Here is a 13,869-nt window from a genome sequence, read left to right on the forward strand (position 1 = left end):
GATTATATGTTTCATCCAACCACCCTCTTGGGGAAATCATTTCTACTCTCCAGGCTGGTCTTCTGCAGCCCCCAGTGCTTCCCTCATCACAGCCCTGGTCACACTGTGCAATTCTGACATAAACCTCAATGAGAAGAGCCCTTGTCCTGGGTCCTTTGCTTTACTTATTTATTTTTAAACATTTTTAATTCATTTATTTTTATTTTTTATTTTTTGTGGCCACACTGCACCGCATGCAGGATCTTAGTTCCCCGACCAGGGATCAAACCCCCTGCATGGAAGCGTGGAGTCTTAACCACTCGACCGCCAGGGAAGTCCCCTGGGCCCCTTGCGTTAGAGGGCCTGCTCCCCACGGGGCAAAGGGAACGTACCCAGCTAAATCGTCCCTCCCTGCTCTAGATCCTACGCAGGGTGGCCAAGAAGTGGCCAAGGGCAGCTGTGGGGTGAGGAAAGAGCATGGGCATGTGGGATGGGTTCCCTAGGTGCATGCACAAGGCTCCTCGCTGTGTAGGACAGTTGGGGGTGGGAAGCAAAAGGGGCCAGACTGAGGGCTGGGGTTTTCCTGTGTCCCACATTCAAGTACAAAACTCCTAGGGATTCAAAATATTTTCAATTGAACCTGGCCTTCTAGGTCATTCTACAAGTATATTTGCCATGATAGGAAGAGGGAAATATACATTTTATATATATATATATATATATATATATATATATACATATATGCAGCGCCACACAGCTTGCAGGATCTATTTCCCGACCAGGGATTGAACCTGAACCTCGGCAGTGAAAGGGCCGAGTCCTAACTACTGGACCGCCAGGAAATTCCCCTGAGAGAACATATTTTTAAAAATTAGTTTTTGTTTTTTTTTTTTAAAGATTGATTGATTGATTGATTGATTGCTATGTTGGGTCTTCGTTTCTGTGCGAGGGCTTTCTCTAGTTGCGGCAAGCGGGGGCCACTCTTCATCGCGGTGCGCGGGCCTCTCACTATCGCGGCCTCTCTTGTTGCGGAGCACAAGCTCCAGACGCGCAGGCTCAGTAGTTGTGGCTCACGGGCCTAGCTGCTCCGCGGCATGTGGGATCTTCCCAGACCAGAGCTCGAACCCGTGTCCCCTGCATTAGCAGGCAGATTCTCAACCACTGCGCCACCAGGGAAGCCTGAAAAGTTAGTTTTTAATTGCGGTAAAATACACGCAACAAAATTTACCATTGGTGGCATTCAGTACATTCACAGTGTTGCACAACTTTTGCCACTATCTTGTTCCAGAACCTTTTCATCACCCCAGAAGGAAATCCTGTACCCATTAAGCAGTCACTCCCCATTCCCCCCTCCCCCCAGCCCCTGGCAACCACCGATCTGCATCTGTCTCTATAGATTTACCTATTTTGGACATTTTCTATCAATGGGATCATACAGTATGTGGCCTTTTGTGTCTGGCTTCTTTCACTGAGCATAATGTTTTCAAGGTTCATCAATACTGTAGCATGTGTCAGTGCTTCATTCCTTTCTATGGCTGAATAATATTCCATTGTGTGGATGTATCATATTTTGTTTATCCATTCATCTGTTGATGGACATTTAGGTTGTTCCCACCTTTTGGAGGAGAGAATATATTTTACTTAGTTGCTTGTAGTTTGATTTTATAACTGTTAACTATTTGGATGTATAATATATAGGCTTCCCTTTGTACCCTTGTCCTGTGTTCCACGTTGAGGCAAGATTGTTCTGTTTATAATTGTGTCTGTCTCCCAAGCTCAACTGCAACTTCCAAGTCTGGTTTATCTCTTTGTTCCCAGCATTGGGAACATTCTTAAACAAGTGTTATGTGTCAGGCACTGTTTCAGGCATGGGGGAGTTGGGTGAGCATGACAAACAGAAAATGCTGTAATGCAGCTCACTTTCCAGCCTGGGGTAGGGGGAGACAGATAATATACAAATAAAGGAAGAAATAAATGTAAATGATGATAGCTGCAGTATTGGGTGAGTTACAGAAAATAACAGGGATAGGGTTAAAGAAGAGCTGTGTTTGATGTAGGCTGGGTGATCACAGACCACTTCTCTGAAGAACCAAGACCTGAATAGCAGAAGCCAACCATGTGATGAGTCATTCCAAGCAGAGGGAAAGGCAAGTGCAAAGGCCCTGGGGGTGGGAATGCAGCTGGGGGTTTGAGGAAAGCATGAAGGCTGGGATGGAGGAGTGATCAAGGGAGATGTCAGGAGATGAGATCTGAGAAGTGGGAAGGGCCTTCTGAGCCAGGGTAGGGAATTTGGATTTTTCTTCTAAGTTTGGTGGGGAGTCACTGAAGGACAGTGAATGTCTGGGACAAGGGTGGCGAGAAGTGGACGAATTCAGAATATATTTTGGAGGCAGAGCAAACAGCAATCCAATATATGAATGGATTGGGGCAGGGGCTGAGGGAAAAAGAGAAATTGAGTCTGACTTCTACATTTTGGGCATGAAAAACAGAATGAGTGAGTTGCTATACATAGTAGAGAGGAGTAGAGTTGGGGGAAACCTAGAGTTCAGTTTCTAAAGTGTTCATTTTGGCATATCTATTAGACTAGGGACTGTTGGATATGAGTCCAAAACCCAGGGGAGAAGTCAGAGCTAGAGATATAAATTTGGGAGACATCAGCATAGAGATGGTATTTAAAGCATGAGATTGGAGTTTGTCAAGGTCTGAGTGTTGGCAGGAAAGAGATTGTATACTTAAACCAAGTAATTGATGAGAACTCAATAGAAGGAAATAATCAAGGCATAGTGCATACCCTGGGTTCGCAACAGCCAGGAGCTGTTACCGCCCCATGGCCCTGGAGGGAGAGAGCTGTGTGGAGCTGCGACCTGCTGTGGAGGGACACAGCCAAAAAAGCTTGGAGGAAGGGGGCATGGGATAAACATCCTGACCTCACTCACCTCTCTCCCATCAGCCAAACCCAATGGAAGCCAGAGGGGAAGGAAGCCCATTGATAACAGGTGAACCAGAAGTCTGAGAAGGGGTGCCTGGGAAGTAGGAGGGAAATCAGGAGAGGATGGTGTCCTCCAAGACCAAGGAGCTAATGGAGAGGGAATCAGGGAGGAGCCAGTGATCAGGTCTGGCAAATGGAGGTCACGGAGGTCCTTGGACAGAGAAGGTTCAGTGGCATGGTGGAACCAAGAGCCCAGTAAGCATGGCTAGAAGAGGGACAGGAGGTGATAAAGTAAAGAGTCCACTGTAGAGACAACTCATTCCAGAAGTATAGTTTTCATCCTCATCACCTCCCGAGGGAGTAAGCACTATTATCCCCACTTTACAGACAAGGAAACTGAGCCTTGGAGAGGGCTGACACTTAGGTTCTGAGTGGGCGGGAACCCAGGTGGGCCTGATTCCAATTGGGTCAATAGAGTCAGAGGGAGGAAGGAGGTCAGATGGTCAGAGGGAGGAGGGTAGCAGCTTGAGATTGGGATCAAGGAGAAAGTAGAGTGGGAGGGTGGACAGAAAGGGGAGTCACCAGGGTAGGCAGAGAGTTGGGGGATTATTGAGGCTCCTGAGGCTGTGTAGCCCCGCCCCACTTTCTTTAGGTAACTATATCTTTCTTACTGGTCACCCCAAAATGGTGGGGGGTGGAGGCACGTTTTGGAGAGAGCCCAGGGGAAGAGAGTGGAAAATGTCCCTGGGGGTAGGTCGCCTGCTCCCGGCATCGATCCTGGCCTTGAACGCTACAATCTGGCCCCAGCTGCAGGGAGCTACTTCCTCCCGCAAGCCTGGATACCTCTCTGAGCCTTCCCAGTCGCCTGGGCTCAAGGTGACCGCCTTTCAAACCTCAGCCGCTCTGCTGAGCCCTGGGCGTTCTGTGTGTGCGTCCCTCCCTCGTCCCTCAATCTGGGAGTGCACTTGGCGGTGGACGCCTCGCAGACTTTTCCTGGAGGGGGTGAGGGGAAGTGCCTTCTGGGCTTGGCGCGGGCGCTGGCTCACCGCTCGGAACCTTGCTGAACCCAGGCACTGAGAGGGAGACTGGGGCGGGCGGTGAGGCGGTTCCTGGCGCCCCCTCCAGCCCGAGCTGTGCACTGCAGGGGTGGAAGGTGGAAGGACAGCCCAGAGGCCGTGGGCGTTGCTGTTGCGCGGGACAGGCAAGGCCCCGGAAAGATGGCTTCGGGGGACAACCCAACAGAGGACAGTTGTTCAGAGGCCCAGCCAGGCGTGCAGCTAGGGCCAAGCCTCCTGGCAATGCCGGGGACGTGAGGCCGAAAAGGTTCCAGGGTGGCGCCCCCTGAGTGAACACTGCACCCAGACTGGCGTCCCAGGTAGCGGGCTAGGTCTAGGGACGTCCTCTTCTAAAAGGGCCAATGCCGTGAGCTGACTTGAGGCGTGCTAGTGGAAGAAATCCAGCGCCCAGCTGAGGCGCCCCCATCTCGAGGGCGGGGCCAGGGCGGAGCCCGGAGTCCTGCCTGCAGGTGCAGGGGGCGTTGCTCGGCCCTGCCCACGGGGACAGTTCTTGGAGGCCAGGGGCGGGTCAGAGAAGCGGCCGGTGCAGGCTACGCCTTGGAACTCGCGGACGGCGACTGCAGCCACAGGTGCCGCGCAGGGCAGTGTGGCCCAGCTCTGGGCATCAAAACTCCAGCGCTGGGAGCTAAGGCTTCCGAGCTGCTCCCAACCCTGGACACCGAGGCCCCCGGGCCGGAGAGCGGAGCCCTGGGGTCGTCCGAAGCTCGGGGCCCTGAGCCCCCCGGGTTAGACAGAGAAATTCCCGGGCCTGCTGCAGAGCAGGATACCGAGGTCCCCAGGCCAGGCGGCGAGGTCCCCGTGCCCTCCCCAGACCAGGGCACGCAGACCCCCGAGCAAGAGAGAGAAGTCCTCGGGCCATCAGCGGGGCAGGAGGCAGAGCGCCCTGGACCGACCGCAGCTGAGAGCTTTGAGAGTCCTGGGCGAGGCAGCGACGACGCTGAACCGTGTGAAGCGCGAGGCGCGGGGCTCTTGGAGCAGTGTGCCTCTCAAGGTCCGGAAACTTCCTCTGAGTCAAACTCGGAATCCCCCCAGCTGCGTTTTCTACTGCGCTCCGAGACCCCACAACAGCCCCCAGAGGAGCCGCTCATGGAGACGCCCATCGAGCGCGAAATCCGCCGCAGCTGCGAACGCGAGGAGAGCCTGCGCCGGAGCCGGGGCCTGAGCCCAGGTCGCGCGGGCCGCGAACTCGTCGAACTGCGTGTGCGGCCGGTGCTCACCCTGCCGGGCCCCGGCTCCGCGCTCCCGCGCGCCTTGGAGCGCGCTCGGGCGGGCGCGCAGATGCAGCGAGACATCGAGCGGGAGGCCCATCGGCAGGCGGCGCTAGCGCGCCCCGAGGTCCCAAAGCAGCGCGCCCGGCAGCCGCCTCAGCCGCTGGGCGAGCTCAAGCGCTTCTTCGAGGCTGCTGGCGGGTGCGGCTCCTCGCCGGCGGCGGAGGGCAGCGCGGACCCGCAGCGGCTGCCTGAGCCCGGAGGCCGGCCACGTTCAGTCGTGCAGGGCCGGTGCCCGGTGCTGGCCCGCGCCCCGCCGCCCATCGCACCATCGCTGCTGGAGCAGGAGGTGCGCGAGGTGAATGAGCGCGAGCGGGAACTGCAGCGCCAGCGCCTCAGCGTCTACGGCACCGCCGAGTTCAAGGAGCCCGCGCCCAGCCTAACTGGTAAGCCACTGGCGCCCCTACGCTGGGAATTCCCAGGGCTCCAGCCTCTCTCACCGACTGCCCAATTCCAGTGGCCCTCTGATCCTCAGGGTCCCCCATCCTGGCTCCCAGACTCCTCGGGCCCCTCTCAACTCACCCCTTCTGGGCTGCCCATCCCTATGCTCCACACCCCCGCCCCCCGTCGGACTCCCAGATCCACCCCCCCTAGGCTCGTGGTGGGGGAAGGGAGGAGGATTCCAGATGTCTTTGTCGGGTTCCAGGGAACCCTCCCTGGGTTCTGGCACACCTGGATCCTCCCTCTGAATTTTCGGGTTCCTACCTCCCCACCCTGGGTTTGTTTGCCTCCCTCCTCCCTCGGGTTCCTCCCTCCTCCCTCATGATGGAGGCCTCCATGGGGAGGAGGGGGGTGAACGCCTGTGTGTGTTTAAGGGGCGCGGCCGCTCTCCTTCGTCCTGGCCGCCTCCAGCTGGTGAGAGGAGGGGCAATCTCGGCTGAGCGCCCCTTCCCCCGCAGCGAGCAGGGGCGACGGAAAGCTGGCGGTGATCTGGCCTCCCCGCAGAAAGGCTTCGGAGAACGGTCTGGAGCAGGTGGGAACCCCTTTCCCCTCCTGCCTCAGGCGTTTGTCGCTGCCCCCCCACCCCAACCCTCTGCGTGCGAGAACGCTGGGCTGGGGAAAGGACCCCCTGGGAAGTCACTCTGCGCTAGGACCCAAAGTCCCGGACGTGGCCCAGGGGTGTCGAGGAGGCGGTGGTCCTGGGGCCCAAACTGCCCCACCCGGCGCCTGGGTGTCCCCACTCGCGGTGCGCGGGCCCCCGAGGCATGCCTTCGGTCTGGCCCCTCTCTCCAGGAGGAGCGGAAGCCTTGAGGTTCGAGCCGGCTGGGGTCCCCGGACGAAGGTAACATGCCCGTCAGAGGACCCAGGCAGGGGCGCCCAGGAGTGCCCTCCGGATCGGCGGAAGGCCTGGAGAGGGGCTACAGGTCTGAGCCAGGAAAGACGCAATCGATCAGCCCCTCCTCGAACCTGACTTTGTGAAATTGACCAGAATCTTCTATAAAACTGTTAGTCCCAACTGGGAAACACCACCATCAACAGCCCCGCCAGTAAAACTGCCCCGCTCTTCTCCACCTAACTGCAAACGGAACTATCCTCTCCTTCCGGCCTTGACTGTTAGATAGGGGTCACCTCCTCGGCTGTCCCCACTCCCCAATAAAGCCCCTTCTTTCTGGGCAGTGCAGGCTGTTTTCTTCTGGGTCCTCTTCGTCTGCGGTGGGGTGGCGGGGGAGCGCGGCGAGAGGAGCTAGGCTTGAGAAAGTCGCCGGAGGCGCCGGCTGGAATGCAGAATGTCCCCTATCTCCCTGTTCCAGGGCCGCATATCTCCCCCTGCCCGGCCGGGGTCCTAGTGCCCCCTGGCGACGCGGGCGCGAACTGCGGCGTTGGGACAAACGAACTCATGCCCACCCTTTCCAGATTTCGTCAACATTTATTGGTGCCAAACGACATGTCCGCGCAGGGTGCTGGCTAGACAGAGGTGATAAGAGGTTGTTCCCGCCCTGGGGACATAAACAATGGCTACAAAAAAAAAGGAGTGGTATTGGTTCAAGCTCCTTAGTAGGGCATGCAAGGCCATTTATAATCTGCCTAGCAATTGCAAACCTCACATGCCTACAGACCTTAGGCAGATATTAAGAGAGAGACAGGGTGTGCTGTAAAACAAATGCCTCATTTCAACAGGCAGGTAGGTGTTCTTCCATATCACCAGTGCTATGAGTGAGCTTAGTGGTGTCAAGCTTCTGCTTTCCAAAAGCAACTGGAGGGAATTCCCTGGTGGTCCGGTGGTTAAGATTCTGTGCTTTCACTGCCCAAGGCCTGTGTTCAGTCCCTGGTCTGGGAACCAAGATCCCACAAGCCCCATGGTGCAGCCAAAAAAATAAAAAACAAAAAATAAACAAACAAAAACACCCCCAAAGCAACTGGAAACCCAGCCTTTAAAAGAGAAATCTACCAAACTTTGTGACTATTTAGAAAACTTTAATTGGTGGGGGGCAGGAGGGGACAGCAAAGAACACCTGTTTGCAGTAGGGCTTATGGCTGTCAGTTGGCAAGCCCCCCTTAATTTCCCTCTGTCCCAAGACAAGGGGTCCAAGGCTCCCCTGGATGGGATTCAAGATAAGCTGTAAGACTGCATCTGTGCAGTATATCCTGCGGTTTTAGTGTATCAGCTTCTTAGAGGTGCACTGAGACCCAGAAAAGACTTTTAGAATCATTGTTTAAACTCCTGGATTTGTCCAATTCTGTATGCCCTGGTCTAGGTCACACAGCATTGCACCCCAACAGTAGCTCAGCCCAAGGACCCACCCCTGACCCCATCATCAGCACACTGAACACATGGTTGACCGTGACTCTGGGAGGTACGGAGAGAAAAGCAGGAAAGAGCCAGCACTGCCAAAGTGGAAAATAGAAACGCCAAGAACCTGTTCTTAATCCCTGGCAGGGGAGCTAAGAATTAAGTATGTAGAATTGACAGAACTGCTTAAGTGTAGACCTGGGTTCTCGAACTTTCTTGCATATTAAAATTACCTGAGGCACCCTTATGCCAAATAAATCAGAATCTGATAGAGGCCTTGGCATCAGTAAAGCTCCCCAGGTGCTTCTAACATGGAGCCAAGTTTGAGAGCCATGAGATCGATGTAGGCTAGCATTTCTCAAAGTGTGGTATCTGGACGAGCAACGTCAGCATCACTTGGGAACTTGTAAGAAACACATTCTTGGCCTCCATCCCAGACTTAATGACCAAACCCTCCACATGATTCTAAAGTTAGAGAATCATGGGTGTAGACAGGACCCAAGAAATTAAACCTGTTTCCTTCCTCTCCCAGTGTTGTCACCACCCACCAGAAATCTAGTTTTAAGTGGCTTGTGGATTTGTCTTAAGGGAGATAGATTAAATCTGCGTGTCGCTAGTCCAAATTGAGATGTGCTTTAAGTGTAAAGTACACAAAAGATTTTAAAAACCTAGTACAAAAAAAGAGGGATATCTCATTAATAATTTCTTACATTGATTATACGTTGGAATAATATCTTGGATATATGAAGTTAAATAAAAATATCACTAAAATTCTGACCTCTTTATTTTTCTAATGTGGCTACTAGAAAATTTGAAATTACATATGTGACTCGCATTTGTGGCTCATTTTAAATTTCTACTGGACTGGGCTAAACAGTGGTGGTGGGGGCGCCTCAAATCCGTGTCAGGGAACTTCAGAACCCCTTTGGACCCGTTCAGACCTGGGTCGTGGACTAAAAAATCCTTAATGCAGTCAGAAACTGTCACCAGAAGCCTCCAATCCCACCCCGAATGAACAAGGGTTTTGGTCCAATCCTGATTTATTTCACCTCTCACGTTCATTTTTGTCATTTGTAAACTGGGATAATCATAATACTTATGATAATACTATGTACCAGGGACTATTAGGTAAGCGAGTGTTTTGCTCCATGAAGCAGGGCTCCAAGTCTCTCCTCCCACTCTGAAAATGCTAGGGGGAACCAAAAGGTGTCCCTTAGTTTAAAGGGGGGTAGCTCGCAGCTGAGTGACAGCCGGGTCAGCAAGGACACCCCTCCCCTCGCAAGTGACCAGTTGCTATCAGAAGAACCCAGCTCAGGTCCAGGCTCCGCCACTTGGTCGCCGTAGCTCTTGGCAGGAGAGTTCACCTCTCAACCCGTGTCTTCTCTCCAGTCCAAGGTTGGGGTGAGGCTTAGCGACCCTAAGTTGGATTGCCTCCCGGCTCTCCCACCCAGCCCGCGCCCCGGACACCCAGGGGATACAGCGACCTGCACAAGACAAGACCCAAAAGCTGGAAGTAAAGATCTAACCTCGGCTCTTAGGAAACTGATGGCTGGCCCTTTCCCGGGGCACGTTGGGAAATATAGTCTTTTTCGGTACAGGGAAATAATTTCCGGGTCAAAACATAAGAGTGGGCATGGCTCTGCGTCCCTTCCCACAGTGGGCGTTGAATTTCCCGGCTACCCGAAACTTGCGGTTTTCTGGGTTCCGGTTGTTGACAGGAGCAGCTACTTCCCTTTTTGCTTCATGCGCGCCTCTGCGCATGCTCTGAGCTTCCGTCCGCCAGTCGGTGGACTATGGTTTTGTTTCCAGAGACTACATTTCCCAGAAGGCCGCGCGAGCGGGCGGGGTCCCCCTCTCTCCAAGGGGAGGGGAGCGGCGATCCGAGCGGACGCTGAGCCTGTGACCTCTTTCTTTCTTTTATTTAACATAAAACCGGTGTGTCCACCCACAGGGCCCCGCGGCCGGGCCGGACCCAGTGCGGACGGGCTAGCTCGGCCTGGCCCCTTGGAAGGCGAGGCGGAGCTGCACTAGGAGAACGAGTGAGCCCCTCCACTACTCCCTCTCCTGGAGTTTGGAACTGTCAAGCTCCAACTCCCACCCTCTCTCCAGGTTCAAGACTCCTGCGCGGCCCACGCCGCGGGCCCGGCGGCGCTCGGGGGCCGGGCCGTGCCTGCCTGGCCCGTGAGGATCTGCACCAGCAGGTCGGTGGCCAGCATGTGCGACGGCTCCTCGAAGCCGATGGTCAGCAGCTGCTCGTAGTCCCCAGGAGGCTGCGGGGACAAAATCCTGGGGGCCGGGGAGAGACAGGCCTGGATGTGAGCGCCCCCTGCTACTCGGGAGCCCCTCCCCTTGAGTGAGAGGCTGTGGCTGAGAGAGGCTTTGTTTCAGCTAGGGGTGGGAAAAACCCTGGGGGAAAGTGATTTTCTTGTTGATGAGAAACACAGAGGGTAATGGCTCTGGGAGGCTGAACAACTGTAGCCCTGACCTGGCCAATTACTCAGCTAGCTGTGTGTCCTTGGGCAGGTAATTTATCCTCTCTGAGCACCTGTTTCCTTCTTTGTAAAATGGGGCTAGTAGTATAGACCTCAGTGGGTTGTTACACGAGTCTGCATAAAGCGCTTTTCAGGGCACAATAAGATGCTATCATTATTACCAATGGAAACAGTGTTGGAGGAGGTAGATGGTCTTTGTTTGGGTTCTGCCCCTCCCTCCAGACCCCACGCCCACCTTGCCATCGCCCTAGCTCCTACCATGAATAAAGGTCATCCTCAGCTGGTCCTAGGGGCACCCATCGGCCGATGGACCACAGCTTCTGAATCTGGGGGCATGAGTTGGTTGGACTCTTGCCTGTGTCTTCCCATGTATCTCTGTAGCACAGGAAGTAGCTGGGAGGGGAAGGGGCAGCAATTAAATGTGAGTAGTTTCCTAACTTCTGTTGGAGGGTTTTAATTTTGGAGGTATGGTGGAAACTCATCAGAAGTTGCCTTCAAGTTTTCAGGTAGGGATATGATTCAATACTGAGGCCTTTTCTCACTGTCAGCCTACTTTTAAGATGAGGACTTTTATTTTGATGGGGGCATATATATATTTTTAAAGGTGGGGATGACCTTTCAAATGTCCTTGATTTCCTGCTTGGCTTTCCATACTTTGATGGTGGTGGTTCAGTGGCCCAAACTGGCATTCTCCATAGAGAGGGGAGGACTTTGATTCTGATAAGGGGACTCACTAATCCACACGGGAATCTTGCCCCTGGCTGCTGGACTCTGGGGTGGTTTCCAGGTTCCAGCGCATCTTCTTATAGAGGTATCGGGGGAAGCGGCTGGCGGTGTAGGCGGCAGGGGCACAGTATCTAAAGATGGACACCTCGTGGGAAGGACTGATGGAGAACCTCCCGCAGAAGAAACAGGAGATGCTGGCAGGAGATGGGAGAGTGGGGAATGAGGGTATGCCCTGGACCCCTCCACCCCTGACCCCAATCCCAGTCTCCTAACCTTTTACCTTAGGGGGTCAGTCTCCTCCAGGTTCACAAACCCAAATGATGCATACATAAGGACCAGCTGTTCCAGGCGCAGAGTCAGCTGTTGGGAGATCTCCAACAGCTGCATGGAAGAGGGGGCATAATGTGATTAGCTGGCCTGCCAGGAGCGTCCTCCTCATCCCCCAGGCCTGAGGGATGAAGAAAGGGGCAGAGGGTCTAGGAAACCTGCTCCACACACCCCCTTTCGGATCAGCTCCTGCAGGGCTCCATAGATGGGGGGCACACTCCGTGCAGCTGCCTCCAGGTACAGGAAGTAGGGCTCACACATCTGCAAGAAGGTGGGCATGGCCTTCGCCAGCTGTTCCTTCTGCACTCGGTCCCTGTTGAAGGGAGAAGGGGGCCTTTGCCTGAGGTCCCTGGCTCCCCCACCAATTTCTCCCATTCCACTCACTGCCCACCTGTATCCCTGACCTGGACCCCCACTACGAACAAAATCCCCCAGTGTCAGCCCTTTCTCAGAGCATCTTCCAGGACCACCAGCATCAAAAACATTTGAAACACTTGTTAAAATGCAGACACCTGAGTCCCAAGACTGACTTTGACTTACTATTCCCCGGGTGAAGCCCAGAAATCTAGGGTTTAAACAGCCTCCCAGGGGATTCCCATGGACATTGATATATGAGAATCACAGCCCCCTTTCCCTTGGTCTGGGAATCATATTATCCTTTGAGGTCTCAAACTGGTAGCCAGTAGGCCAATCTTGCTCAGATAGGTTTTGTTTAGCCTGCCCAGGGTTCAAAACCTAAGCCAACGGTTAAAAAGTGGGAGAAGAGTTCTAGCGATCTGGCAACCCCAAGGGCCCACATAATAGCCCGCACTCCCTAACCCCAAATTTCTACACAGTCCTCATAACTCTTCGAAATTGGATTGCTAATCACTAGCTTCATTTACCTCCTCTGTCTCCTAATGCTTTTGAGTTTGCAAACCTAGTGTATGTCACCTATTTTGTTATCCCCTCCTCCGTCTCCTTATCCATGGGTAGAACCTAGGACCCCGTCCAACATCACCTGTAGAACAAGTAGCTCTGGAAATCATCTGCCTTCTTGAGCAGGTAACGGAGCTGTTCGCTGATGGGGCTGAACATGGTGTCCAAGGGTAGGCAAGGAGGGGCAGGCCCGGGGCCTGGGGCCAGAGGCTCAGGGAAAGGCGTAGAGGTGGAGGCCTCGGGCAGCTGCCCCTGGATATCCTCGGGCTCCGCCTGGGGTGAGTCCCCAGGTCGGCCAGTGGGAGGCGACCATGAGGGGTCTTCGCAGGGCTGTACCCCAGGTTCCAAGTCGTCCGGGAGCGGCGTTTCCCCAGGGCCCGCGGGGAGCGGCCCCAAGAACCACCGCCTGGTTGCCATCGTGCGGCGGGAGGCGGGGACCAGAGCTCTTTAAGCCTCCGCTGCTCACATTGGCCGCAGGTTCGACCCCGCCCAGGGTACCTCGTACTTGGCTGGGAGCGCGTCCCCCTCCATCTCACCCGGGCCTCGACCTCTCTGCCGGCGCGGCGTGGAGGGAGTTCAGTTCATTTGAATTTCAACACGCAGAAGGGGCGAGCCGCTTCGGCTCGCGCTGCGCGGCCCGGCCGCGGCGCCCCGCGCACACGCGCGCTCCCGGAACCTGGCCGTGGGGTACGCGCCGGGGGAGGCGACCTGGGCCGCTGCTGGAGCGGCAGTGTCCTGGGGGTGCGGCCCGGGGCCAGCGCATTTGACTCTCTGAGGCGGTTTCCTAGGGAGGAGGGGTCTCTACCGAGCGTCCAAACCCCGGGGTTGCAGGTATAGAAAACGAGGATGGCCCCGCCCCACTCGCTGAGTCTCTGACTCCCAGGACACGGAATCTGTATATTTTTTTAAAAAAACGAATGGAGTTGAGAAACTGCATTAGAACTTAGTAGCGCTTGTGATGTAGTGGTTGTTACTAACAATAATAAAAATTTTCACTTGGAAAAATTTTCCCATCCCATGATCTCATCTGATGGCCCAGTCCTTTCTGCCCCTTTTATGGAGAGGACCAGGAGGCCTGGAGACCCTACCATGGGCCCAAAACAGACCCCTGCCCGCAACAATTGTAGGCTGGATTCTTTGTAACATGCAAAGGTTGTCAGATAATAGAGCTATGAAGCCAAACACATTAATTATACTTAAAGACTCTGGGTAAAGAACTCAGACAGGTGTCGAGCTGCACCCTGCGTGACCCTGAGCAAGCATCTTTGCTGTGATGAGCCAGCTGCCACGTCTGTAAAGTGGATTTTTCACGAGCCCTGCCTCACGGGGCCGTGGTGAGAACCCAGAGAATGCCCGTAAAGCCCAGAGTTAACTGCTAGTCACCTAACAAATACCTGAGCACCTACTGTGTGCCCAGGCGCTG

The 13,869-nt window shown here is 54.7% G+C and overlaps 2 protein-coding genes across 4 annotated transcripts; one reads left to right on the forward strand and one right to left on the reverse strand.

Moving 5' to 3' along the window:
* The first annotated feature begins 4,367 nt into the window (after window positions 1-4,367).
* MISP3 (MISP family member 3) lies at window positions 4,368-6,868 on the forward strand. Of its 3 annotated transcripts, none has more exons than XR_009502686.1 (3): window positions 4,368-5,638; window positions 6,105-6,225; window positions 6,486-6,510. XR_009502686.1 is itself a non-coding variant. In XM_059919807.1 (3 exons), the coding sequence occupies exons 1-3, from the start codon at window positions 5,071-5,073 to the stop codon at window positions 6,501-6,503; spliced, it is 660 nt and encodes a 219-aa protein (XP_059775790.1). In that variant the 5' UTR covers window positions 4,391-5,070; the 3' UTR covers window positions 6,504-6,868. The 3 variants fall into 3 exon arrangements, 2 of the variants coding, with proteins under 2 accessions (XP_059775791.1, XP_059775790.1); XM_059919807.1 differs by having other exon boundaries at window positions 4,391-5,638; window positions 6,152-6,225; window positions 6,486-6,868; XM_059919808.1 differs by lacking the exon at window positions 6,486-6,510 and having other exon boundaries at window positions 6,068-6,149.
* A 3,159-nt stretch (window positions 6,869-10,027) lies between these two features.
* Window positions 10,028-12,883, reverse strand: C3H19orf67 (chromosome 3 C19orf67 homolog). Its single transcript, XM_059919809.1, has 6 exons — window positions 12,529-12,883; window positions 11,700-11,841; window positions 11,482-11,582; window positions 11,210-11,395; window positions 10,734-10,868; window positions 10,028-10,269 (listed from the first exon to the last, which is right to left on the reverse strand). The coding sequence occupies exons 1-6, from the start codon at window positions 12,861-12,863 to the stop codon at window positions 10,095-10,097; spliced, it is 1,074 nt and encodes a 357-aa protein (XP_059775792.1). The 5' UTR covers window positions 12,864-12,883; the 3' UTR covers window positions 10,028-10,094.
* Window positions 12,884-13,869: the final 986 nt, after the last annotated feature.

Source organism: Balaenoptera ricei, chromosome 3 (assembly GCF_028023285.1).
Source record: "Balaenoptera ricei isolate mBalRic1 chromosome 3, mBalRic1.hap2, whole genome shotgun sequence".
Classification (NCBI taxonomy): domain Eukaryota; kingdom Metazoa; phylum Chordata; class Mammalia; order Artiodactyla; family Balaenopteridae; genus Balaenoptera; species Balaenoptera ricei.